Source organism: Musa acuminata, unplaced genomic scaffold (assembly GCF_036884655.1).
Source record: "Musa acuminata AAA Group cultivar baxijiao unplaced genomic scaffold, Cavendish_Baxijiao_AAA HiC_scaffold_1140, whole genome shotgun sequence".
NCBI lineage: Eukaryota > Viridiplantae > Streptophyta > Magnoliopsida > Zingiberales > Musaceae > Musa > Musa acuminata.
In genome coordinates this window covers 38,715-66,394 of record NW_027021352.1, presented here as the reverse complement: position 1 = coordinate 66,394, position 27,680 = coordinate 38,715, and the positions used below count along the sequence as shown (strand labels likewise).

General features: G+C 37.1%; 5 protein-coding genes across 6 annotated transcripts; 2 read left to right on the top strand and 3 right to left on the bottom strand.

Annotated features, from left to right (window-relative positions):
• Window positions 1-313: 313 nt before the first annotated feature.
• LOC103970580 (mitochondrial import receptor subunit TOM5 homolog) lies at window positions 314-2,729 on the bottom strand. Its single transcript, XM_009384403.3, has 2 exons — window positions 2,537-2,729; window positions 314-558 (listed from the first exon to the last, which is right to left on the bottom strand). Exons 1-2 carry the CDS (start codon window positions 2,621-2,623, stop codon window positions 481-483), a joined length of 165 nt encoding a protein of 54 aa, XP_009382678.1. The 5' UTR covers window positions 2,624-2,729; the 3' UTR covers window positions 314-480.
• Window positions 2,730-3,150: 421 nt separating this feature from the next.
• LOC135671544 (transcription initiation factor TFIID subunit 8-like) lies at window positions 3,151-8,235 on the top strand. Its single transcript, XM_065179744.1, has 3 exons — window positions 3,151-4,754; window positions 7,867-8,055; window positions 8,176-8,235. Exon 1 carries the CDS (start codon window positions 3,553-3,555, stop codon window positions 4,636-4,638), a length of 1,086 nt encoding a protein of 361 aa, XP_065035816.1. The 5' UTR covers window positions 3,151-3,552; the 3' UTR covers window positions 4,639-4,754; window positions 7,867-8,055; window positions 8,176-8,235.
• Window positions 8,236-11,064: 2,829 nt separating this feature from the next.
• Window positions 11,065-13,430, bottom strand: LOC103970577 (uncharacterized). Its single transcript, XM_065179754.1, has 5 exons — window positions 13,224-13,430; window positions 12,125-12,508; window positions 11,950-11,999; window positions 11,462-11,546; window positions 11,065-11,337 (listed from the first exon to the last, which is right to left on the bottom strand). The coding sequence occupies exons 1-5, from the start codon at window positions 13,243-13,245 to the stop codon at window positions 11,291-11,293; spliced, it is 588 nt and encodes a 195-aa protein (XP_065035826.1). The 5' UTR covers window positions 13,246-13,430; the 3' UTR covers window positions 11,065-11,290.
• LOC103970578 (glucan endo-1,3-beta-glucosidase 1-like) lies at window positions 13,210-14,230 on the top strand. Of its 2 annotated transcripts, none has more exons than XM_009384401.3 (3): window positions 13,210-13,394; window positions 13,517-13,774; window positions 13,955-14,230. In XM_009384401.3, the coding sequence occupies exons 1-3, from the start codon at window positions 13,328-13,330 to the stop codon at window positions 13,987-13,989; spliced, it is 360 nt and encodes a 119-aa protein (XP_009382676.2). In that variant the 5' UTR covers window positions 13,210-13,327; the 3' UTR covers window positions 13,990-14,230. The 2 variants fall into 2 exon arrangements, with proteins under 2 accessions (XP_009382676.2, XP_018676615.2); XM_018821070.2 differs by having other exon boundaries at window positions 13,242-13,394; window positions 13,472-13,774.
• A 317-nt stretch (window positions 14,231-14,547) lies between these two features.
• LOC135671553 (uncharacterized) lies at window positions 14,548-27,425 on the bottom strand. Its single transcript, XM_065179753.1, has 10 exons — window positions 27,245-27,425; window positions 25,993-26,180; window positions 24,968-25,040; window positions 22,107-22,160; window positions 21,597-21,854; window positions 19,117-19,323; window positions 18,911-19,014; window positions 15,759-15,903; window positions 15,380-15,514; window positions 14,548-14,931 (listed from the first exon to the last, which is right to left on the bottom strand). Exons 1-10 carry the CDS (start codon window positions 27,392-27,394, stop codon window positions 14,758-14,760), a joined length of 1,488 nt encoding a protein of 495 aa, XP_065035825.1. The 5' UTR covers window positions 27,395-27,425; the 3' UTR covers window positions 14,548-14,757.
• Window positions 27,426-27,680: the final 255 nt, after the last annotated feature.

The following is a 27,680-nucleotide window of genomic DNA, read 5'->3' as shown; positions in this document are numbered from 1 at the left end:
AAGCAAAACAACCATACATTTTTTTCTCAAATTTGAGACACAATTCAACCCACCATTATTGCGATATTACATTGTAAAACTCAAAACTAAAATTTGAAAAGCTTTAAACTCATTTTCTCACTTCATTTACAACAACCGGCAAGTAAAGTAGCCCTAAATTGAGTCTTTTGGGATGATAATAACTTACATGTTAATGGCACAGCAAAAGAACCCAGACTGGGGCAAGATAATATTAGTAAGAACCAAAAAAGGCCGACAAGAATGATTTAATAGGCAAGCAAACCATGCTACTGTACCAAATGCCATATGAACGTGATACCTGAAAAGCATATGCAGCTTATGACATAAACTGCAAGCAAAACATCTGAAATAACATTTAAGTATATAAAAGAAGAATTACAATCCGCTAACAAGATTGGAAGCAAAACATCCTAAATAACATTTAAGTATATAAAAGAACTACAATCCACTACTTCAGCTTTAGATAGCCATAAGATCTCCAAAGTTGCGCATTAGAACTATAGATGCAGCAAACAGCCCGGCAGCACGTAGCAGCTTCTGTAACAAAGTTAAGTGGGTAAATGAAAAATCTAGTATGAAGCTGGAAGGCTGTTAACACAAGAATATTATAAATGATTGACTACGATAAGCGAACAGGTAAAAAATGAACAAGACAAAATTCACTTTCCACTCCAATTATACGAAACTGTTAAATAATAAAAAAAGTAAAGGTACCGATATTAGAAAAAGACAACAAAAAAAAAGGTATGTGCCATTTAAGTTGTGTTGCAATAGTATTTGCTAGTTTCTCAGTTATGCAGATGTTACATTCACATCATATCCATATTAGACCATGCATTTAAGACTCCGGAAAGAACCTACCACACATAAAACATCATCTTGATTACTAGAAAGCATTAAAAAGGAGCAACTAAGATAATTTGATATTGTTTATATTTAGTAATACAAAAATATTGATGACGCTAGAAGGTTAGAATGCCCACTATGAGAAAGGTGCTGGCCATTTGCTGAGCAGACAGGTGGACAATTTTTCCCTCAAATGTCATCAATTAATGAAGTACAAAAGCAAGACTGCAAAAACCAAAGAAATAAAGAACGAGGAGTAGCTTTGCAGAAAAGCAAGACTGGGAACAGAGGATATTTAAAAAAAAAGACCAAGAGAAAGAAAGAAGCAAATTAAAAGTGGTGGGAAGAAGCAAAGGAAAAGTTTTGAGGGAGTGGAGGACTAAGATGATGGAAAAAAGAAAGAAAAGAAGAGGCTGCATGATTTAATTTTGTATTCTTTCTTCTATCATCCCCTTTGTTTTGGTAGCTTGTTTTTTACTTCAATTGCTGTAAAAATTCTAGGCATGAATTATCTGGATGATTGAAGGATAATATAATACATGAAAAAATGCATAGGTAATGTAAACAGCTATTTATCTGAATATTCAGCTACTGCACATCACATGTAAGCCGCACAAGCCCTGGATAATTTTTTGAGGGATTTTTAGGGTCAAGACATAAGAAATACAAGAGATCAATTTCTAAATATCTAATACCTAAGGGATAATATGTTAAAATAAACTACAGGATTTACAACAAGTTACATCTCTGGCGTAGCAAGGCACAAGAAATTAAGGGGAGAACTCATATAAAACAAGAAGACAACCAGTTTACTTCTTTCCTGCAAAACTCCTGAAAGATGCACAAAGTTTATGGATTCAGCATAACACCTACAATGTTATAGGGCACTATCATCAACTTCTAGTCAAACCTGCCACCCATATGTCGAACCGGTAAGCTCCAAAAACACAATGCAGTCATGAATTCGCAAAGAACGTACATAATTGTCAAATAATTTGCTAAAGCAGCCATACGAGTATATTTAGATCTTTTGGTATTTAATATTTACCAATAATATCCAATACAAGAAAGCAAATAATGGAGCAAACTGCAGCAGTTAATATGTCCTCTTCAACAAAAATAAAAATAAAAAATCAATTGATTCAAATCATAAAGCAAATTGCAGAACTTAATACCCTAATTCTTCAGATAAGAGCATTAACTTGATCACTCTTTAAAGAACTCCAAAATAATTTCTCGCCAATAATATGCTCACTTTTATAATTGAACACTACCACTAGCACCTTAAGTTCATAAAGTTATAACTGCTCTCCAAATTTTAGTAGGTATTACTTTATCAATCGAGAGATGATATAACTAGCAGATTTACCGGCATAAAACCTCCAAGATTTGGGCTTTAAACGACCAAACACTGTATTCTTGCTATCTAGTATTTCTTGCAACGGAGCATGTACAGAAAAAAGATTTGCTTTAACGGTTCAAATAATCAGCTCAACAACCACTTCGTGGTAAGAGAATAAATCCGATGATCATCAAACAATAAAGGAGGGCAGAAGAGAATAACTTAAGCAAACAATCACAAGGATCAAATGAAGCATTAACCTTTGAAGATTTCTGAATCCCATTATACCACGGGAACTCAGAAGAAACATAACAAAGGGAGATTTACCGAATTCAGAGCCCACTTCTCCTCGTCACTGATCTGAGAACTCAAGAATCCCTTAAGCTTCTCCATGGACGTCGACGATTTCGCCATCGATATTGCTCGCTCTAGGTTTAGGGTTTTTGGTTCGCTTTTCCTGGATGTCGAGGGTTTTTGCCTCAGCACCACTGCGCCAAAAATCGTGAGCCCGATCAACTCGTGATTGATACGTCTTAAAATCCAACGGCGGAAAGGGACATCTTACATACGGGGAAGCCATGTGACGCGAAGCAGTACTGATGCGTTACACTGAACACCAAGCACTAGTTATCACGATTCGCATAAAGACACGTAACATACGGTGACGTTGATGTGAGGCAGAGGGTTGGCCATGGGACGCCTGTGTCGATGTGTTACGTGCTGAAAACGTGTCCGTGAGACACCCAATCGAGACCACGCGGAGGCGGGCCCCACTCCACGGCCCTGAGATCCACTGCTCCGCCGGAACAGCATTACCCGCACCCCTACACATTCGAACTACAAACCTTCCCCAATGTATGCTCGCCACGTGTATTCATCGTCGCATGGATAAAACTACCCCGTCGACCCATCTGAAATCCTTCGATCCTTCTCTCGTGCTTCTCGAAATTTAGGGTTTATCGAGGGGTTTCTTTTGCTGAGTCTTCCCTTCCTCATATTCTGTTGTATTTTTTATCCGTTGCCGTCGATTCCTTCCTTTCGCAAACCTAGATTTTGTTCTTCTTGCGTTTAGTTAGTTCTTTTTCCCGATCTCAAAAGCTGTCGAGATTCATTGAGGAGCCGCTTTGTAACTCCGGACGCGTTCGCCAGCTTATAGAATTCTGCTGTGCGTTGTACTGCGGCTTCTGGTTCAGAACCTGCTAAATCCTGGTGGGTTAGAGGATCGCGCTGGCTTTTGGGATGTGATGACCTGATCGCGAGCTTCATAGGCGCGGCGGATGAACTAGGAGTGGCGGAGATTGGGCGAACCCTTGTTTTGGCGCTGGTAATATGATCGATCGAATATGAGCGATGGAAGAAAGAATAGTGGAAGGGGTCAACAGATCAGCTCGAAGAAGAGTCGGCTGTCAGGAGGTGACGATTTTGGTCATGCCATCGCCAAGATCGCAGTTGCCCAGCTTTGTGAGTCGACCGGGTTTCACTACTCCCGTCGCTCTGCGATTGACGCTCTTGCAGAGGTTGCCGTCCGGTACATTTGCGATCTAGGCAAAAGTGCCAATTTTTATGCCAATTTGGCTGGAAGAGCGGATTGCAATGTGTTTGATGTCATCCAGGGAATACAGGATTTGGACTCGTGGAGAGGGTTTTCTGGTGCATCTGGTGTTCACCGTTGCCTAGTGAATGCTGGTGTAGTTCGAGAGATCACCCAGTTTGTAAGCACAGAAGAGGAAATCCCATTTGTTCAGCCCATTCCTAGATTCCCTGTATCTCGAATGCCCAAGCCTGCACCTAGCTTTGTTCAGGCTGGGGAGGAACCGCCGGGAGAGCACATACCTAACTGGCTTCCAAGGTTCCCTGATCCGCACACCTATGTCCACACACCAGTTTGGAACAAGAGGGACACTGATGTCAAAGCAGACATGGTTGAACTAGCAAAGCGGCGGAAGAAGGCTGAGAGGTCTTTGTTAAGCTTACAACAGCGGCTTGCCTGCAACAGTACAGCTGGGTTTCGTCCAACCAAAGATGGCCATGTTGGGAATGGCAATCAGGTTAATAACAATCCTTTTCTGGCCTCACCTTTACCATATGGTGAGAAAGAAGTATCTGAAATTGCCAGTCCACTGAAAGCGTATGCTGGCAAGAGGTTGTCTGTTCTTGAGACTTTTGTCCCTGTCATCAAGGCGGCAAAGGTTGGTTCTCTCGACTTCAATACTAATGAGAGAAAGCTTCTTCATGGAATCAGGCCTACAGTGCATTTTAAGGTTAGGACTGTCAAGAAATCTGTAACAGCATCACTCCCTTCTGACACTTTGATTGCTGATAAGGATTCATGGACTCTCAAGTACGATGAGAAGGATGACAAGAAGAAGAGAGCAGAGATTATATTTAGAGCAGTAATAGACAAACCACATGAACTTGCTCAGCTATAAAGAACATCTAGACACGCTTGCAGAGTGGAAATGTAACTGTATTGTATGGCATGTCAAATTTGGTCGATTGTGCACTTTTCTGTTCCCAACGAGTTGGGCTGTGTGAGAAATTCTAGGTATGTGACACACTCCATTTGGAAGTCCTTTTCACCCTTTTCTCTCGTTTTCTCTTTATAAATAGCAAAGATCACATTTTTTACTAGGGTCGGCGACAAGACTGGTTGGTTGGTGTTTGGTACAAACTCCTAAGTAGCTCCAGTCTATATCTGCTATCCCTAACTCATCACCCATTTATAAATGGGTTGAAGGAAGTTAAACATGTTGGCAACCTTTTTTTTTCTGTAATTGCCTGTAGATAACTTGCTGATCTCTTGAATGGGAAAAAAATTAATTTGTTTTTTTGGTGGGGATTATGGAATACTCTGATAAATGATTAAAAAATTAATAAATGAAATAAATTTAAAAAATATGGAGTGACACAAATAACCACTCACTCCCTTATATTCGATGTCCCAAATGAATGGGACATATTATTTTTATCCATCTCATCCTCATCATCATTATCAATAGGTGTTCAGACCAAACTTCTTGAAATTCATGAATTCCTTTCCTAATAAAAAAAGTTTGATGGTTACCTTTTTTCTTCTTTTAGAAGTTTCAGAAGGAGAAAGTTTCTACTTCTGAAAATAGGGAAACTTTTGTTAAATACTTTCTAAGAACTTCAATCGAAAGAAAATTTGCCAAACATTTTTTCTAACAAGTACTTATAAGGTCTTAATTTTATAAGTAGAATGACACAAATCGTGAGTAATGCCAAATATCTCTTAATGAAAGCCAATATTTAGGACTTCAAGTATCAGCTCCCAGCACATATTTATAATGAAAATATGCTGAAAAATTAATATGATTGGTTTTTCATCCATCATATTCCATTTGGAAAAACCATACCGACCTCTCTTGATCTAGTGGGTGTTAGGATGACCCCAACCAATGCATACAAAGAGATTGTAGCTTTATAGTGTCCTTTGGAGTATTATTGTTGCCTTTCAACAATGCTTTATGCTGTTACTTGCTTCAACAAATTTCCATTTGATGATTAAGAAATGGATCTTTTGTCCATGGACTAGCTTAAAGAGATAAGGTTCTTTAGTCATGTACCATAGTTGAGTCTGGATTTCTCTATCAATTATGTCTCTCATTATATTCAATAATAAATCGTTGAAGCAGGTAGTTATTATACCTCACTTGAAGGTCATAAAAGGCAAATTCTTTTCCTAATTGGATTATTGTGGTTATTCACATGATGAATCAGTCAAATTTGCTCACACGGTTGCTGTTGGCAAGAATGACATAATGTCAGGAACTAGCGTGCAGTAATCCAAATATTAGAACCAGGGTTTACATCAGTTTGGTGCAATTGGTTGGATTGGAGGCATCGGTTGGATTGGATTGGTAGGCTTAAACATCAAAGTAGGTCAACAAAAAAAGTTATAATAAAAAACCATAAAAATTGTGAAATATTATAAGATTTTCCTGCTTATTCCAGAAGATATTTAACTTTTGAAAGCATAATGGATTGAAAATTATTACCCAGTGCACGAGCATTTGCTATTGTGAAATTAGCAATGGTAACAATAAAATCATAACAGATAATATTTTTATTAAGTAGAACATTGATATGTTTTTTAGAAATAATATTAATTATATTATACAAAGATGTTATTGTAGTACAAACTATTTACTTTTCAAAAAGTATAGTATATATGCAATGCAAGAAGATCTAGAAGTTGTCTACTTGTATCTTTTAATATAGAAATAGGTGTATGGTCTTAAGTCGTCCCTAATAAATTTTGTGGGTGAATTGTTAGACAATGCAAAGACACCTAAAGGACTCCACCTAAAGAGAGCTTTCACATGATTTTATGATGACATTCCTATTCATTAAGAAGTGTTACTCTCTCTCGTTCCTTTTTCTCTTACCCTTTTCTCTCCATATCATGTGGTGGTAGACAATGAACATTGCAATACTGGTGGGGGATGTCTAATGTAAATGCTGCAATGAGTGGTGAATACAATTGCAGATGCATGTTTTTCCTTGTTTCACAATCATAGTGATGTCTTTTTCTTCCCTTTCTTTGACTTTCCTGCACATGCCCTCCTATTATTGTGCTTGTGGTGACCAACTGACCATTGGCCTCCTCCCTTTCCTCTTCATTTTTTCTAAAATCATTTCAAGGTTATCAAATCTACCAAAATTGAAAAGAATGGGCCAATTCTGGCCAAGTTCAGTTTATTCAGGTGATTTTTCACCATTCTGGGATAAGGCTAAGAAATCAGTCAAAAATCAGGTTGTCCCTGGATGCTATTGATACGGATTGGGTATATCATATTAGATATGATCGATGTCATGAGCTGTGCTAAGACATCTGAATTCTGTTTTTATTTTTTTGAAAAATTTCTTCAGATACCAAGTTTGAGTTAGTTATATTCATGTGAAACAGCACGTGCATCCATGATGAGCATGCCATGCCTCTTCCTGATTATGTTTGAGTATGGGATTGTTGCTGTCAATACTTCATTGCCAGGAAAGAGCCAGTTTCATAGGACAGCATAGGTTATTGCTTGTGGCAATGAGTATTTTGTGATATATTATGTTCCAGTATGCCTTCTATCCTGGCACTTCTATGCATGTAATAGATTGACACTGTTCATGCACTTTGGTGAATTGCTTGTCTTCCTGGCAGACAGTCCTGGACTTGCAGCACCAATGAACCCCTCCATGGCATCGGTAGGGCCTCTAATGTCACCTGTGAAAAAAAAAGCATCATAAGTCTTTTGTGGAACTTGTCAAACCATGGAAATTCATAATGGGGTGGAATACCGGCGGTGCAACATGACATTGTGTATCTGATGTCTACCATACTGATATCTTTGCTTACTGTGTGCATTTGAAAGTTTTGATAAGCAGAATGATGCAAATCCTGTGGTTATTTTACTTTCAAGTTTTGGCATTTCATCTTAGGTGATTGAATTGCTAGTACCAATGCCAATTTGTGATCGATGTCCCAATGAACATGTGAAGCTGCTTAAGTTGATCAATTTACCTGAATTTACATGTATAATGCAGTAAAATGGTCATGACCTTACTGTTGAGTGTCGTATAATCACCTTTCACATTTCCTAGCAACTCAACACGATTTTACAAGTTTATTGTGTTTGTAATTGTAGGAACTTGGCAAGAAGAAAGATCTGCATCAGCTGAGATCCACTTACGGGAGATCAAAGCTTCTTTTTTTTTCTGATTTCTGGAGTAATTATAAAGGTATGATGCTTGGAAAGTGTTAAATATCTGGATCCTTGAAGAGTTGAATTTGTATCATGCTTGGAATGCGTGGATTAGTCAACCAGATTGGGGAGGTAGTTTTATACATTCTTCCATGACAAATTGATGTGTTTCTTTGTGTCAATGTGTTGAATTTGTGTCTACTCGTTCCACTGGCTACTCTTATTGACTTTGATTTGTTGTCTTCTCTGTAGCAAGTTGCAGAATAGAAGGGCAGAAAAATATCATCAAGGTGAGTCATTGTTATACATTCATCCTCCATTATTGCATTCTGTGATCAGATGCTTAGAGTAAATGCTGCTTTTGCTGATAGTTGTGATTTGAAATTGTCACCGGAACTTGGTCACAGTTTCCGTAGTGAGAATACAACCTCAATCACTCAAACTGAGAGTTTGAGAATGAAATAGATTTGTTTGCCCAGAAGTTGTCAATCCGAATTCAGATTTCAAATCTTGATACAGTTCGAGAATCATCTAACAACATGAAAATTGAGAGGGTACAAGTGACTATAGAGGTCTTTGCTATTTTTCTTAAGTAAAGACTGTTACCGAGATGAGTCTGATATCCATCTAATACTCAAGTTAGTTTAGTTAACGGTGACACAGGCCAAAATCCTAAAATAGTGGAGGGGTATTTGGAGTAGAGGGGAGAGACAAATCTATTGGTGCTTTGGTGGTCTATCTGTTCTCTTGTCTCAAGTGTGAGATTGGGGTATTTGGAGTAGAGGGGAGAGAAAAATCTATTACCCCCTATCAACATTCATATGTATATGGGATGTTGCAAAGTTAGTCTTTATCCCTACTCCAATTTGATTAGCACAACGGACGACAGCAAGTTGGATTCTTTTTTCGATTATTCAGATCCATATGTATATGGGATGTATATGAGAGTTGCTTTGTTACAAGTCTCTTGCTCTTCTTTTCCTTGTCCAATATGCCTTGCCTCCTCCCTATTCAACTGTCTTCTCAGATGCTGGCTTTTACGTTCTTCCAAAGCAGTGGTTGCAGAGATCACAGATATCAGATGGAGCATCAAATGGGTAGTTGGGTTGAAACCAAAGGTCGGTTTCCTTTCTTTCTTGTTGTTCCTTTTGATGCTATGGAGAAGGAAAGGAAGAGAAGTTTAGAGAGGCAAAGGATAGGATGGTCTTGTAATAATAAAACAATAATCATAATAATTATTAAATATTAATCAGCATAATAAAAAAAACTATTAATAAATATAATCATGATAAATCATAAATCATGTTTTTATGTAAAAAAATAAATAATATTTTATAATTGTAAATATATGTATGTGGATAATAAAATAAATGTTTAAAAATAATAATTAAATTTGTATCTAGTATATATAAAATATTATCAATATGTCATATGAAAAAACTATAAAGAAAAATTATAATTTATATTTTTAATTTTGTACGAAACTCTTATATTAGTTAATCCTTTTTAATTGGATAAGTCTAAATTTGGATTAATTATTCAAATCAGGCTCATAAATTTGGGTTAACCATTTAAAAATGGATCAAAATTTGATTAACTATAGTCATGATCAAAGTCATATCAAAATATTTAATTAAAATAGCTTAAATTAATCAACTTTATAATTGAGAATATAAGTTTAAAAAATTTAATTTTTAAAGGGTAAAACTATAATTTTATTTGGGATATATGTTGGAAATATATAGTTTCTCAAGAATAGAGCTATTAATAGAACATAAATTATAATTAAAATAATATATAAGGGTAAAACTGTAATTTCAATAAATGAAACCCTAAACATGCTCTCGCAACCATTGTGTTCCACCACACCCATTACATGGGTTAACGTTGCAATTTGTTGCTCGCAATGACGTGGCTCTTCTCACGTGACTGACCAATGATTGTTGCTTTCCTCACTAATGGAACACATCTGTGGATCGAGCATCACTGACGAATTGTCTCACTACGCAATCATGCATATGCGTCAACTAGCGACCCCCACGATTACCATAAGTTTTATTTGGGATATATGCTGGAAATATATAGTTTCTCAAGAACAAAGCTATTAATAGAACATAAATTAGAATTAAAATAATATATAAGGGTAAAACTATAATTTCAATAAATGAAACCCTAAACATGCTCTCGTAACCATCGTTGTGTTCCACCATACCCATTACATGGGTTAACGTTGCAATTTGTTGCTCGCAATGACGTGGCTCTTCTCACGTGACTGACCAATGATTGTTGCTTTCCTCACTAATGGAACACATATGTGATGCATCGTTGATCGAGCATCACTGACGAATTGTCCCATTACGTAACCGTGCACATGCGTCAACTAGCGACCCCCACGATTACTGCAACTTGCAGTTATGCCCACGGGTCTGTTACGTAGCTGTTGGGAGTCACGACCTATGACGTCCAAATGATGCCTGCCACAACCAGCAAATGGTGCAGTAATGTTATTGCAAGTAGCAACACTGTCGTAGCCATCGCAAGCAATGACCATAGCCACCTACAATCAAGTCAAGCCAATCATTGTAAGCAGTCGTGCATGTAGTCGCTGTCGGTTGTCACACCCTCCGATGCTTCCTCCGCATACATAGCCGAAGCTTGTGATTGGGTTGGCAACCATCGAAGGTCGTCGCCCACAATAATATTGTCGTCGATAATAAGCTGTCAACGGTGGTCCATCGAACTACTGTAATATGCTATTGCTATACAGAAAACTTTTTAGTGTCAAAAATTAAAATAAAATAATATATATTAAATATACGATGTATATCATTCGATGTCAACCAAAAAGTTTTTATCTGATGTACAAGCGTATCATCGTCGGATCTGAAAGCTACAACAATGTCGATTTGTAAAGATAACTAAACTCATATTTTCCTCTCTTCCTATCCTTTCCGCTATAAGTGATGGATTAGGAACAAGAGAGAGATAAGAAAAAATATATAGTATCACACATCCACATTCAGTTCCTAGTAGGTCATATCTATTTATAAACAAGACCACTTCTAAAAAATTAGGAAAGTATCTCTTATTAATGTTCTAGTTAGATTGTTCGAGATTAATATGCATTAGATGGGATGCTAATTCAATCTAAAAGTTTAAGATAAACTATTAGAATGTAGACAAACTTAATATACATCATCTGACTGTTTTAATGTTTATACAAATATTAGCGAATGCCTCGTACACCACCAGCTTTGTTGGCTTATTAGTCTAATTGGTGTCTAAAGAAGGACAATAGCAACATGAGTTATTATATATATGACATTAGAGAGAGAGAGAGAGAGAGAGATGTTTGCTCCATCACTCTCTAGCCTGTGAAGAATCTTTTCCAAGACTGCCATGGGAGAAATCCACCTGAGAATGAGCGCATTAAAACACATATTTAGTCAAATCATTTATTGTAGTTGGAATCTACAATTAATCGCTCTATTAAGTTCAAGAATGTGAGAGCAACTACAAGGAGATGAGTTGGACATACCACAGCCAGGACATCGGACATAGCTCTTGTCCTTAAGAAGAACAAGACCAGAGCCTGCACAAACTTCACATTTTCTTTGTGCTATCTGCAATAAAGATTGATCAAATTAGACCTTAAATAAGGGCTAATTATAAGAAAAATTAGACTCTTAGATTTGTTTGCATATACGAGATTGAAGAACACCAATAAAACTCAAATTCTTAAAAGTTGTGGATCGAATAATTCATCTCTTTGCATTTCACATGCATCAATATTTCCAACATTCTCTTATTTTTGTATGTCTTGGATCAAATTTTATTCAATACAACTCAAAAGCTTATTAAACTTATATATATATATATATATATATATATATATATATATATATATATATATATATATATATATATAATCACCCAAATCATTTAATTCTTAGTAATTTGAGACTATTTTTTGTAGTTTATCTTTCTTAATCCGAAAGTATGCATAAGTGTAGAAATGGAACTCACGATTCTCTTGCTGAACTCGATCCCGGCAACCACGAAGGGTGTAATTCCAGCTGAAAGAATCCACGCGCTAAGCAGTTAATTAATGGAAGATGAAGTGGACATGGCAGGTGAAGGTGCGCGAGTAATAGATAGATAGATTGTGAGAGAGAGAGAGAGAGAGAGAGAGAGAGAGAACCTAATGCGCCGACGGCGATCTGCCAGGTGATCTCAACAGGGGCCAGATCGGTTACTCCGACAGCGTTCACCCTCGTCGGAGGCTGTCCACGGCCGCCGAGTTGATGAAGCCGAGTGTTGGTTGTTCCTGTGGCAGTAACCGCAAGACGATCAGACGAGATGACTCTCCTTCTCTGAGGAATTGGAGGAGGAAGGCGACATCGAAGAGGAAGTGGAGTAGCTGCCATCAGGCGGATAGACTGATACGAACGTGAACAGCGGAGGGCTTCTCTGTCGTCTCTCTTGGAGGGCTTCACTCGGATCCACACAATGCATGAAGCGATCAACACCAGAGAATGCACTAAGCTGCTGCTGATCCTTAGCCACACAATTCTGACTGCAAACTCTTCACATTAACCATGAAATAATTGCGTCAAAAAAGTTAAAATATGATGCCGATTATTAACGTCAATTTTCAAAGTCCCATTGCTGATCTTATCGCTTTGCATAATAATGTTGAACAATTAAGTTTAATAATTATTTATATTTATTTCCCATCTGTTCTAAATTTTGTTTACTAATGTTATTTTATCGCGACCTATTATCTTTAAAGTTAACTTTGTTCTATCTGTTTTACCATTTTGAATTATAACTTATGTTCCTTCTTTTTCTAGAAGAAGCAGATGATGATATGTTTTCATCAAGAACAAAAGTAAGCGTAAAAGGGAAATCTAATGCATAAGGTTGCCGTGGATGGTCAATGTACGTAGTCTTCTTATCTTTCTAATCAGAGAGAATATTTCCGAGACACAAAACTAAAGAATGTTGTCATATAGGCATCAAACTCAAGGAAAGAAAAGAAAAAGTTTCATAACATGAAGAATGAGACATTTTGGACTTTGTCACCAAATAGGAATAGCCAAAGCACTGTAAGTTCTGCATGCTTGCTTGTGGGGAAGACTAAGACTAAAACTACATTGATCACAAGCCATGTTGTCACAAATTAGCAATTTAGAGACTGTTCTTGAAGCTACCAAGATGAAACATCCACACTACATGCTGAAGCAACACCATGAAAAGAGACGCACAAATCCAAAACTCGAAGGAAAGAATCAAGGTACCTTTTGGGAGGAATATTAGCATCACATCTGTATAAATTGCTGCTCCACTGCCACAAGAACATACGGAAACACAGCCAGAGGAGAAGAGCAAGAGCAAGAGCAAGATGATCACTGCTGTGCCAAGGTTGCTCTCACTAGTTCTGATCCTTGTGGTACTGACACCAAGATCAGGTAATGCACACAAGCACAGTCCGGATGATGTCTGTGTTCTAAGTCTTCATTTTCTTCTTTATGTCGAGTGAGATCAGAGTCGTCTACCTCCAACATTTCACCAGAATTGGGGGTGGTGGCAGATGGCGGTGGTCAAGGGAATCAGTGGTGCATAGCAGATGAGCAAACGGCGGCTGATGTTCTACAAGTGGCTCTCGATTGGGCATGTGGCGCTGGGGGTGCAAATTGCAGCATGATCCAACCAAACAAGCCCTGCTATCTTCCCAACACTGTCAAGGACCATGCATCCTACGCTTTCAACAGCTACTGGCAAAAACACAAACACCAAGGAGGCACCTGCTACTTCAATGCTGCTGCCATGGTCACAGACTTGAACCCAAGTACATACACGCCCTTCGATCTTCATCTTCCTCTAATGCAGTCGCTTCGCTTGGAGGATGGGCCAGTCGTGAACCAAAATACTTTGGTCCGATGCATGTTACCTATATGTCAGAATGCCTCGGAGACTTTAATGATAGCGATGAATGCCATGGCCTTGACTCGTTGATCCATGCTCGCAGGTCATGATGCTTGCCAGTTCGAATCGCTGCCTTGAGGCAGCTGAGGAGGGAACTCGATCGCCGTGTTGGAGTTTGTCCGAATAATATGCTGCAGGTCTTGACATCTGCCATTGGAAGTTGGAAAGGAAGTCCTACCATAGCCCATTCAGGTCTGATGTTTGCCGTTCCAAATGACAAAAGTCGAGTAGAAGTTGATTGCTATCAAACTTCACTAGTCAGTTGAAATTATTGGTTTTGCGAGCCATTTCTCTGATCTAAACTCTCACTTTATCTTGACGAGGCATACCCACATCAGCTTGACAAGACATCACGACCTCATATTTCCTGACTAAGATGTTTGCTACTGGAAGATTCTAGAAAGGTATATAGAGCTGAGTTTGTGCTTTTATTATATATGAACATAAATATGGTAAATTATATCCCAAAAAAATATTGAAAGAATGATTGCAAAAAACATCGTTTTCAGAATTAAATGCAGACCAAATTAATCCGGTGAACGTTTCCTCTCATGCGCACTAAACCTACTACAATGAACACATTTTATCACACAGATAATATTGCAAGTTAGACGAAAAATATAGAACAGTTAAGGGTGCGTCAATGGTAAGCATTGTTGTGTTGTGATGTGTTCTTAAGATCAGGCAATGACCTGATATCATAGATATTTTTTTACATTTGTTTATGACAATCAAAGAAAGAAAACAATATAGGAATAAAGTGTTTTCTGTCCTATACCTACATAAAAAAATTAAGATATTTCCGAACATGCACAGAAAACAATCATGCAGATTTTTTTTTCAGATTCAACTCACGTACTCGGATGCACTTGAGTACTCCCCATGTTCTTCGAAGTATTCAATTAGGCGCTTCAAGAAGTTGTCATGACTAACGGTATCGGTGTCGCATACAAGACAACACTGTCTTCTGGCGCGTGTCACTGCAACGTTCATTCGCCTATGGTCGCTCAAAAATCCAACCTGAAAACATGGAAAGTGATATCATGTAACAGAATGCTCTTTTCTACTGGCAAGTACTATTGAACAAGATGGAAGATAACAGCCGTCCAGCTGAGAGTAAAGGACGGGGTTATAGCTTCTCTACCATCAGATTTAATTTTTGAAATCCCTATGAAATATTTATTTCTTGGATTTTAGCAAACCACTAATGCAGAATACCACAGCTCAGTGCCCAATGTCAGGCACAACTCTTGCAGATAGGGCACATCCATAAGCACTTGACCCACCAATTCTCACCCTCTGAATGTGCACCATATCCGACTCATGTCTCATGATAAATAGCGCTATTCCACATGAGATATTGGACAAGCTTGCTACCCATTCTAGGGAGCACTTGAGTTTAAAAGTAATTGAAAAGCTACGATGCATGCATGCCAACAAAAGTCATGGCAAGTCTTTCTTAAGATACCTCCTTTTTTGAATTAGATCGAACCATTGAAATGACAATGGCTTCTTTCTCCCGGCCTTGGAACCCATCGACTGTTGAAATTTCTACATCCTTCAATATGTTTTCTTTGCTCCTCATCATTTTAAGATAGGTCACCTGTAAGCGTATGTAATCCAATTATTATCCAAATAAACCAGCTAGCAGAATGAAAGCATCACACGTAACATGAAGCAAAATGGAACTAGACATGGCTTTGTCAAGATGGAGAGGATAGCGAAGAATCTGAAAACTAAATTGAAACCATTAAATTCAGATTGCAAATAGAAACTGACCATAACATGATAGGAACACTAACCAGATATCACATAAGGATGAGATTACATGAGGGAAAGAGTGAAACCTGTGCAGCATACGGAGTGATTATTCCAATATCAGATGCCTGAACACCACATTCAATAAGCTGCTTTGCATGAGCTATAGTAACTGCAGCCTCTCCCTCATTCATAGTGCTTTCTTCTTCGTCTTTCTTCTCATCCATGTCACACCTGTACCACAAGTACAAGTATTCAATACAAAAGATCCCCTGAGACAGACACACAGTAAAAAATATTAATCAACATATTGAGAGCCATAGTATAGAACAATTGAAACTGAAAACCAATGACTTCAAAAAGTTTGGCTGGATTTGATCGATATATCAACAAACTAAAACCTGACTGAAAATTATGGTCACAACTCAACTGTTTTCAGAACATGGCGAGTTTAAGGTACCATCTGCTTAAACTACAACTTCAGTAGTCTCCAAGTGTTGCCATAGATCTTGTTCCCATGTATGGACAAAAGGATAAGAAGTTCCTTTTATTTTTTGGTGCTTGTCAGCTTTCATTTTTCTCCTTTGCTTGTTTGAAGCGAAATCTCCACTATATTTTCCTAGTAACAAACAAGTAGGAGTATTCCAAACCACCATTCAAAACATGATGATGCAAAGGAAGCCATGATTATCATTACTATAATGATATGCCAGAAGTTGAAACAAAAAAACATATTACATATTTAGGCATGACCTTTTATATGTACATTCATCTGAAATGGCAAGTTTGACCTGTTTAAGTAACAGGAACATAATCATGTATAAACAGACACCGTGAGGATAACATTGTCATATTGCAATTTACACGGTTCTCTTGATGAATTCTATCAGCAACTGTGGAAGATTTTTCCACAACACTAAAGGATATTAATTATTATAACTTCTTAAATAAAGCATTAGGGTAGGTGTATGATAAGTTGTTTAGCTAGGAGGCTCAGATTCGAGGATAAGTTGTGCCTTAGGATAGGTTTGGTTAGCTTGGGCTTGGACAAGCTCCAACAAAACCAAACGTAGATCGAGTTGCAAGGGTAAAATCAGTGAAGGTTCAATCTTCAAAATTTTGAGCCAACAGCAAGCACAATAGTCAAGCATTTCCGTTAAAATAGTTAAACAATTATAGAGAGATTAAGAAGGGTAGAAGTTGTCAAAGCTAGTGAATGAGATAAATATGGAGAGGGAACAGCAAAACAGAGGTCATTCTCCAGAAAAACACAAAAAGAGACAAAACATGATGAACACGGGTGGTGGTGTCACTTTTGTGGTTGTGAATTGCAGCTACCAGTGCAAACTCAACATAGCCTTGTCATTCAGATTCGATCAAGGCATCATTGTCTCCCTTTTCTTGTGACAATATTTTACAAAAGAATAATTTCCAATATTCTGCATATGGGATTGCCCATAATACCCACCACACAAGCCACATGCCAAAAGCATATGTGATTGTTCTCAAGTTCAGTAGTGCACTTGAGATTATTCAATTTATATCAGATGTGAATCAAGGGAAAGTGAAAGACCAAAGAATATGCTAGAACCAATAGAACAATGGAAGAACATGATTATTCTCAGGCAGATAAAAGTTAAGCGGCCTTACATGGCAAATGTAGGTAAAAAGTTCCATGTAGTAAACCAAAATATGTGAACTTACAGCAATGCTAATTGTTCTTATAGGCAAGGTAGGCAATACCACCGGGCGGTACATACCAATCCGACGGCATACCGATACACGGACCACCCGCAACCGGGCGGAACGGTTAAAAGCACCCTGTATCGGACGATACGGGGTAATATCAGGCAGTAACGATCGAAATTTCGTCCGTTACCGCACTCGGTAACGGTCGAAATCGATCGTTACCGCACTGTAACAGTGCTACAGTGCTCCAACGGTCAAATTGATCGTTACCTCACTGTAACATTGCTACAGTGCTCCATCGTATTATGGAGAATCATACGGGCAACAACAGTATGGTGATAATTGGTCATCCTTCTCTGAGCAATAGTATGATACAGAACAGCAGATCAATAACAAAAGTAGAAGCTTTGACATTCACCAATATATGCCGCAAGAGCTACCTCGGACAAATATGATTCATGACGATCAGCCTACGATCAGCACCACATTGATGCATCAATGGCATACAATGTATCAATACACTATGTCATGGGATCAATTTCATGATTAGGTCCAACAAACATATCATATTGATATGCAGATGTATAGGATGGAGGACCCCGATCCACCACCCATGGAGGCCCGTCGTTCATTTTGGTGATAGAATCAACAATCAGGTATATCTATATATGTGATTATTTAATTCATTTGAATTTTAGAGTTTATATTGTAACAAAATAGTCTAACAATTCAAATAATTTTTCTGTAGATATTTCAATATTTACATAAGGACAATCCATAACGGACTGAAATACGAACCTTAAACAAGGCTTCCTCAAAGCCCGAAAAAGATATGTGATACTATTCTTACCTAATTTATATTGATTTTGCTAAACTTATACTATTACTATATTTATTTCTAACTTAAAAACCCTATCCTAACTTTTTTTTTATTTTCAGATATTTTCGGATGGTTTTACACCCTAAATTAGGTGTACCGCTCGGTACACTGTACCGTACCGAGCCAGCCTCGAAACACCGATACGGTACGGTATTGCAGACCTTGCTTACAGCAATACTACTTACATGAACACAAATAGATTAATTCCATCAATATCTAGCATATCAATGACATCACATGGTCGTGAAAAAGTATGCAGTTTTGTCCTGCTAAACACGGATTAAAATCTCAGCCCAATACCGGAAACATACCAGACCAGTACAGTAATGGTGCACCAGTTGCTATACCAACCTATACCGCCTAGTATTATTGAATAGAATAATAAAAATAACAAGAACGAATGATATTATACCTGGTATTTAGGTATTGAGCTATAGGTTCCAACACCAATACTTGGTTGGACTAGTAAATATCGATCCATGCCAATCGGTAGCATAGAGATATGAAAACTAGCTACCAAACATGGTTAATCATCTTGAAGTGCAACAGATAAATTTTCAAGCAATTATGATGATTCATTCTAAGCAAACTGTACAGTGACTATATGTTAATCTGTTTTGTTGTTCACCCAATCAACATTTACAAAAAAGTAATGGCAGAAAGAACACTTGCCCTGCTGTATCTATAAGAAGAAGGGTCGGTGTTGTTGATGATGAACTCTTCACACCTTCAACATCATGGAGCATATGTGCAGCTACACTAGAGTGGGCTTTCACCTGACATTTGATGATTTTATTAAAAAAAGCCATAAGTACTGAATTTCTTATCCCATATTTGTCAAGATGGAAAGAGCCAAAAAAATGAATAGGTTGAGCTACCTTATTATCGTAGAATTCTTTAGATGACCAGTTCATAATAAGCTCATGCATTCGGTATTGGACCGTGAGCATAGACATGACTTCCTCCCCGTACAAGCCTGCTAAACGTTCAAAGAGGGTTTTCCCTAATCCCTTCCTCTCTGCTTCTACACTTTGGATTGTAGGGGGAAGCTGAAGATGGTCTCCTGCAAGCACACACCTTGGTCCCTGCAACAGCACAGCAGAATTATTTATTTATGCACCCTGATAATCCAAGTAGTTACATTCTATCCTAGGATATCACGATCCACCTAGAGTACCTATAAAATAGCTCACCTTTTTCATGGTTTCTTGATAAATATAGAGCTACTGTGTAAAAGATATATTATCTATATTACTATATAGATGTCCAAATTTCCAAGCATCAAATGTATTTGTCACCGTCTAATTTCGTTGTTTGCATTAACTCTCTGACACTACTCACACAAGCATATTATCTTTGTTCTACCATTCGTGAAGGACAAAGAGTGGCATTTAACAAAGAAAGATTCATAGAATACATGACTAATCTCAAATTCAGTGGACACCTTCTTTAAATAAATTTGTCTAAGTTTGTATTTCCAGTAACTAACACTTCACACACATTATAATTAGAGAATTATCTAAGCTACAATAAGGTCTATAACTTTTTTCAAAACTTCAGGTGAATAAGTTTAAGGCTTTCGTATAACATCTATAAAATAGTTACGTACTATATTAAAATATTTGTATAATATGGCTATTATTTAAACAATATTTTTTTTATTGTCCTTCCGTAAAGTTTCTATATCTTACATTTTGTTTCAAGTCCTTTCAGAAAGTTATATGGAGGAAAAATATTTAAGCATATAATATTTTTATTTTTATTTTCTCATACTTACTTTCCCAAACTTTTTTTCATGATTTTTTATATATTTAAATTTAAATTATTTTCAAATAATTCTGATTCTATTGATATATCCACCAATTTTTTACTCAAGATCATATCATTCTCGATCACAGCACTGACAATGATTTTGTGAAGTAACCATTGTGCTTGCATATCATGATTAACGTAAGTAATTAAATAGCATTCAAGAATTATTCATCAAGAAAGAGATTGTTTCTATCTATTAATATAGTACTTCAGAAATATAGATAAGTTATCAAAAGTTTGCAATATTCAACATGAAATTTTTTTAATTTCATTAACCATGATTTCATGCTTAATAAAAACAATTCTATCAATATATCAAAATATCTCTTCATTATAGTTACTAAAAAAAATCAGTTTCCAAAGAAGACAAACTTCTTCGGCAAGAAGCATCCCCAAAGTATCCGTGAACTATCCCTAAGTATCCTAAAAGTAATTAGTCTTTATAATAACAATTTATAAGCACATACATACAAGAGTATCTAAAACATAATATGGATATGGCAAGCAATTCAAAATTTTAGTATTTCATAGACTCTGGGAGTAGTAAATCTTTCTTTTTCACTCACAATACACTGTTATTCTCAAGCTATAATTGAATAACTTACCTCATTGACTTGTACTTGTTGATTGAAAATTAAGCCAACATATAAAAGTCTTCAGAAGCTCACAGCTGTGACTGTGAATATCCAGACAGGTCAACTGATCTTCCTTCTGGTCCTATCATCAGACAACTGCTAAACAGCTGTCTAGATTTATGTTCATCTTTTACCTTGCATGAACTTAATTGCATCAAGAACAAAAGTATGTATGCAACCTTAACCCTGCAAGTAAAGAGATTGTTTCCTTCTCATGAACTCTCATCACCCATGTTGCAAAGGCAACTTCATTGGTGTTTCCATATCACGAACTCTCATCACCATGTTACAAAGGCAACTTCATTGTGATGCCAAGGCTCACCTTCAACATGTTAAACAACAACCGATATATCACTTTTCAATATTCATGCATAGTGCAAAGAACCTGCCAGTGTATGTCCAATAGTGTAGTTATGCACATGGTTACATTCAAATGTATTTAATAATTTTAGAAAGGACCTTCCATGTCAGCAAATATTTTGTTTATGAGTACATAAGGAAACATTTTTTTATATATCATGCAACCTATTTATATCCACTTTGAAGCTCAAACTAAATTCTCATGATCCTATTCACAAGAGAATACCCATAAAATATAGATATGAAATAAAAGGGGTGATCCAGTGCACAAGGTTTCAGCCAATATGAGTTTGGAGTGTCAATATACATAACCTTACCCCCTAAATAAAGAAGTTATTTCCATGACTCGAATTTTGGTCATCTAGATTGCAAGAATAGCCTCACCATGACACCATGGTTCACCCTCATAGACAGAAAAAAAAAACAAAAAAAAGCAAAAAAAAATGTAGGAATGTTAAATAAAAAGAACTTAAGACATGAACAATATTAAGCAAAATGTCCGGCACCATAAGAGCTACGTCTGTGGTTGTAGTAATTAATGAGCAACACACCTTGAGCAATGCTATCCAACATGCTACTTCAAGTGCCTGAGCAGCTTCATCAATTATAACCAAGTCAAACGCACTGCCCTCAAGTTTGCGAGAAAATGCACCAGTCAAAGTTGTCAAAACTACATCTGCCCGTTTAATAACATCTGTGACTGCCAGCTGCTGTCTCTTCCTCTCTTCTTTGGCAAGGGTTCTAAGCTCTTTCCTGATGTCTCTTTTGGTATTTCTATCTTTAGCTTTTAGCAGCTTCCCACTCAAAACCTGATAAAATGATTATAATCTTATAAAATAAAGAATAAGAAATGAACAAAAGGAGGAGTCTAAAATGGACAACTGCTGAATACAACAGAAATGTATGACCAAGTGGGGATGACCCATGTTATTAATCTGAATTACATGCAGCTCCAAATATATACTTCAACAAGTACATAGCATGCATGGCTTCTAATTCCACAACCACAACCACAATCCTATCAAACTCTTCAAGCATACTGTTGTCAAATACATGATTACCTTCATTTCCTTGCGAATATCATTTGCCAAGGCACTATTATCACCTCGCAGAACCTAGTCATGAATGGCAACAATATTTAGAATCACAATATATGGAACAAATAAAAACTGTATTCGTAACTCAGAAATAAAAACTTGATATACTAATTTCCAGCTGAAGTCCTTTTTGCACGTATATTGCACTTTAACTTTTAGTTACACCAGTGCTAAAATTCATTATGATAATGGAACAGTAACTATCCACATCTCACATACAGTTGATAAGGCAATACAAGATGGGAATTCACAATTAATAGCAGCAAATATAACCATGAGTTGACAAGTAAATAGAATAAACAACTAGCATTACAGAAGAAAGAAAACAATGAATCATGAAAAAGCAAGGACTGGCCAGAGCCAACTTAAGAAGTATAAAAAGGATAAAACAAAACCTTATATAGTACAATCATTTGTAAGGATGGTTGTGTCAGAAAATCATAAGTCAGCATTAAAATATTAAAACCTGAATTGAACTGTCGCTGGCTCCCCACTGCAAGTAACTACTCAAACCATAATTTCAAATTCAGGAACCAGATCTATACCAATCACTTACAAGATCGGTATGAGTCCAGTTCATACCAGTACGTGCTGCAATACCGAGAAGGGAGTTAGAAGGTTACCCAGGACAACAGCAACAGGCAATGGGTAGCACAAGCAATGGGTGGGTAAGAAGGCTGATGGTAGCGAGTGTGTGTGTGTGTGTGTGCATGTGTGTGTGTGTGTGTGTGTGTGTGAGAGAGAGAGAGAGAGAGAGAGAGAGAGGGAGAAGTGGAAAGGGGATCGCTGTTTAACCCTAATAAAAAGAAATGAATGGAGCCGGACCACTTGAAAAGGAACAATCCGAGTTCCGGTTCAGATCCAAACCAGAATATAGTGCCAGGTACATATCGATCAGGGTGCAATTAGGAACCTTGACTTGAACCATGATTGTCAATGCAACTAGCTATAATGGAACATGAAGTCTATATGCACTGTTCTAACACCATGCTGACACAATCATGGCAGTGGCAAATTAGAAGAAAAAGAAGCCAGTATCTGAGTGTGTGCGTGTGTGTGTGTGAGAAAAGAGAGAGAGAGAGAGAGAGAGAGAGAGAGCAAAAGAGAGTACATCAAGCCTCACAGTGCATGATGGATGCTACCACCGTTTCCACCACCAGGAAATTGGTGGTGGTCCTAACTCTCCATTGGTAACATGGTGTTGATTTGGTGTTCCATGTCTCCTCATATCACTGATGAGTGCTTAAAAAGAGGCCTTAAGCACAAACATACAAAAACTGATAGACATATTTTCCACCCATGAAGAACGCCTATATTACCCAGAGTGACAAGATCATTCCCTCATAAACAAAGAATGTTTTAGCCAAGTACACATTTCAGACAAAACACAAATCATGAAATAAATTTCCATCTATAAAAACCAAGGAATCCCGTTTCATGTATCAGACCCATATCGATCCCTGATCAGACTGGTAGGTACCAGTCCATACACATGTACCAGTGTTTCGAAGACGAGGAAGAAGAGAGAGAGGAAGGAACAGTGGAGGAAGAAGAAGGACGAAGGAGAAAGAGGTGGTGGTGGAGGAAGAGGAGGAAGAAAAAGAAGAGGTGGCAGTGGAGGAAGAGGAAGCGGTGGAAGAAGAAGAGGAGAGAACGGTGGCCAGCAAGTGGCAGGTGACGGGCAACAGGGGGGCTCGCATTCAGGCAAAGAAGGCTCACGAATGAGCCCTAAAAGTTTGAATGAGTCGGAGTGGACCAGTTTTAATGGGTCGGAGTGGACCACCCAAAATGAGGGTCGTTCGCGCACCGATTCATGCTCGGACTGCTACATTCCACCCATTTCATACCAGTCTGGGTGAAATGGCAGTTCTTGATCGTTGTAACATTTGTTATCCAAGACCTGAAAAGTTAGTGGTAGATACCTTAAATTGTCATGTTGCAGGAAATGGACAAAGATAAATGGAACCATATCCAAAGTTCAAAAGATCATGAATAGAAAGCAAATCCTAAAGCAAGGTGGATTCATAAAAAAAAATCAAGATCTCTTAATCAAGGTTTAAAAACTCGGTCCGGTGCTAATACCAGTTGGCAACTGGATCTGTACAGTCCGATGTTATTTTTACCTATAAGTATAGACTACAAAAGATTCAAGGACTGGAAAAGGAATTCCTATCTTAGGACAACAGATTTCGCTGCATGAGTGTTCAAAAGAGGCGGACAGAGAAAATGAAGGGGGCAAAGATAGCAGAGATAGAAAAGGGGAACGGAGACCACAAAAGAGGCAGAAAGAGAGATCTAAAGTGACAGATGTAATATCACACTAAACAAGAATAAAATAATTTACAACAAAAGCAATCTGAAAATATAAAGATCTACCTACCTATCAAATTTTCCTATATATTTTCAGCCGAGACCTATGACTTAAAGTTTTCCCAACTCGATTCTTAAACTAGAAGTAAATACATCTATACTAAGAAAATATAATGACCTAAAATAGCAAGAACAATAAAAAAACATATACACTAGATATAAGTCAACCTAAATCCAAAACCAACCACATGTTACATGAGTTGTTCGCCTCACTTCCTCAGGTGTGCCAAAACATGTTCCAATTCATATGGCACGATGCTAGTAGCATTTGATGATATGTGAAATGATGAAAGAAGCAATTTCTTGTATTACAGGTCAAGAGAAGGAAAAGCTAGCAAGTTTCAACAATCTAAGAAAACAGTGGAACTCCAAAATAAGATCTCTGTATGACTGCAAAGAAATTTACACAAGCATGAAAAAGCAAGTTTTAAGAGAGGCAAGATATGCCTCAATACCTGTGCATCAAGTGCACTTTCCAAAACTTGAGGTAACAAGCGAGCAGGATGTCCCAATCTCACCAACTTTACCCTATCAATAGAAAAGTAAAATTAACTCAAAAAAAATATTATTAAGCAATTAAAAAGGGCAGCAAAACAATTAAAGGTTAATTTGATATTGTCAGTTCCATAAACAAATCAAATTACAATTTATCAGAAAATGATTATCCAATTCAAATATTCAAAATCAAGTTAGGCATTTGGTACAAAAGGGAATGAATGAGATTACTGCATGTAAATCAAGGGAGATAAAGTGGAAAGAGAATTACAATAAAAAAATGGAAAGGGAATTACAAAGTGATTAAAGTTTATATAATATCATCAGTTCCATAAACATTCAACAACAACAAAGCCATAAGTCCCAACATTAAACATTAAAGAAAGAAAATTTCAATTTCTAAAAAAGTGATATATCCTAGTCAAATATTCAAAAACAAGTTAGGCATTTGGTACAAAAGGGAATGAATGGGATTAACGCATGTAAATCAGGGGAGATAAAGTGGAAAGGTAATTGACGGTGCTGCAGTCGATCAGCAAAAACCATTAATTCAGAAGCAAAATTTTACAGTATTTCAATATCTTATTTCAAAATTTGGAAGATCTGTAAAACAGTAAAAGCATGCCCAGAAAATCTAGTATACTCTAGATGAGAATTGAGGTAGATCAGTGATCTTGTTAGTTGTTAGTCAAGATAGTAAAGCAACATTGGGATTTGTGGAGTCAGAGGTAGCATCAATCTACAAAATAAAATTATGGTGCCACATTGACGTCCAAAGAAATGAAGCAAGCCACCTCTAGTCTAAAAATACAAAATGCCTGAAATAAGAAGTTCATAAACAAATGAGAGGATACAAAATCTAAAAGCATGAAAACAAGTTTTTACGACTAGTGATATGCGTGTGCATATCTTGACTACACGTTTGAATAAGATGGATTTGTAATTTGTGAAAGAGAACATAAGAAGATATACAATTTAAACTTACCTGAATGGAAAAAGGCGTTCAACTATGTTATCAACAGCAATATTGGAAGCAGCGCATGCAAGAATTTTAGATCCACGTTTGACTTCTTGTAATATAATCTCAATCACAGTTGTTGTTTTCCCTGTTCCTGGGGGCCCATGAAGCAAAAATACATCCTTGCAGGAAAGAGATTTCAAGACAGCATCTCTCTGCAAAATAAATTTAAAAAAAACTAGTAGCTTAGTAGAAAAAATGACAAATTAGATCTCAAAGAGCATGGAAAATGACTGATAAAACATGGTATTTGGTACTGCTGATTAAAAGGAATCCTTCAAACTGGTCAGGTCTTTAGCTGAAGCGATTAAAAATTTACTAAGGCCGCCATTGATAGGAAATAATTTTGTTTGACCAATGCAAATAACCAGATGAGATATAATTCAGCTAAGTTCATGACAGATGGGTGACTTAACAAATACAACATCATATACTGTCTTAAGTGTCATTAAGAGTCGGTATCATCTGGACCGAGAAAGAGAGAAGAGGACAGGAGCAAGCAGGACAAAGGAGAGAAAAAGAGATGAAGAACAAGAAAGGCAGTAGCTGCAAAACAAAGTAACCTGGACTTTGCAATGGCTGCAAATGCAAGCAGCAGTGGCAACGAGGTCCTAGGATTTGGAAACAGTGTTGTAGCTCTAGATGAGAAGCCGGTTGTGGTCTCAACTCCCAAGGAAGAGGAGATTCACAAGATGTTTGGCAACAAGCTCAGGAGGACAATAAGGAGGCAACAGAAGATTTTGGAAGATAATCTTATCAAGTGGGGCACCCCATTGGAACCATACCAGACAAAATTGACCATCCTAAGAAGGGTGAAAATGTTGTCCATCATGTTCAATGTGTTTTCTTAATATACATATGTCAAATATTCTCCTTTTCACTCTTCCCTTTATATTCCAGATATCCCATTATACTCTGTCATAGAGTTACATCACATGATTACTCTCTCATCACTTCTGTCATGTCTTCTGTATCAATTATCCTATCAGTGAGTCAAGTCAATAAAATCATGTTGAAGTTGTCATGGTTTCCAAAACATGAGATCAGTATGTGTAAGGTTTCCTTTAACTAAATTTGGGGCACATGAGCTGGCATTGCAATTGCTGCAAAGTGGGGGAAAGATCTTATAATACCTTGTACAGAACATTCTAAATAACAAAAATAAAGTACAAAAACATGAACAACATTTGCATGGAAGAATAACAGTGAAAAGAAACACCTGTGAATGATCAAGATTCTTGTTAAAGGGACTGAATTGAGTGGCTTTCTTTGAAACAACTGGCGGTTTCTCACCAAACAATACAGGAACCAGGTCTTCAGCTGGTCCCCTCTGTATGCCCTTGCCAAGTTGAATTAATGCATTCTTCATACTGCGATAGGTTACCTAAGTAAAGATTCAAAATATCAGTCTATAAATGAATGATAAAACTTGCAGTCCAGTACTCATGCGATTTTTTCAAATCATGTCCAATATTATCCACAACTCTTCATAAATGAAGCTCTCAGTACAAGTAAATGATTTAAGTTTAAACTTCGTATTGAAAAAGATAAGGAACTCAAAAATATCTTACAACAAAACCATTTTCTTAGAAATACATCATTAACTTACTAATGAGAAGCAGTAGACACTTCATAGTTTGTAGAATTGATGGAAA

Coding starts and splice junctions, on each gene's coding strand:
- LOC103970578 (XM_018821070.2), top strand. CDS start 13,328: ATGATCACTGCTGTGCCAAGGTTGCTCTCACTAGTTCTGATCCTTGTG. Junction 13,395..13,471: donor GGTACTGACACCAAGATCAG/GTAATGCACACA, acceptor GAGTGAGATCAG/AGTCGTCTACCTCCAACATT. Junction 13,775..13,954: donor GGTCACAGACTTGAACCCAA/GTACATACACGC, acceptor CCATGCTCGCAG/GTCATGATGCTTGCCAGTTC.
- LOC103970580 (XM_009384403.3), bottom strand. CDS start 2,623: ATGGCGAAATCGTCGACGTCCATGGAGAAGCTTAAGGGATTCTTGAGT. Junction 559..2,536: donor AGAAGTGGGCTCTGAATTCG/GTAAATCTCCCT, acceptor ACTTTGTTACAG/AAGCTGCTACGTGCTGCCGG.
- LOC103970577 (XM_065179754.1), bottom strand. CDS start 13,245: ATGCTAATATTCCTCCCAAAAG. Junction 12,509..13,223: donor GCTAATATTCCTCCCAAAAG/GTACCTTGATTC, acceptor GTTAATGTGAAG/AGTTTGCAGTCAGAATTGTG. Junction 11,547..11,949: donor TCGAGTTCAGCAAGAGAATC/GTGAGTTCCATT, acceptor TCTTTATTGCAG/ATAGCACAAAGAAAATGTGA.
- LOC135671553 (XM_065179753.1), bottom strand. CDS start 27,394: ATGAAGAATGCATTAATTCAACTTGGCAAGGGCATACAGAGGGGACCA. Junction 21,855..22,106: donor ATATTCGCAAGGAAATGAAG/GTAATCATGTAT, acceptor TCATTTTATCAG/GTTTTGAGTGGGAAGCTGCT. Junction 14,932..15,379: donor GATCTAATTCAAAAAAGGAG/GTATCTTAAGAA, acceptor CCATGTTTTCAG/GTTGGATTTTTGAGCGACCA.
- LOC135671544 (XM_065179744.1), top strand. CDS start 3,553: ATGAGCGATGGAAGAAAGAATAGTGGAAGGGGTCAACAGATCAGCTCG.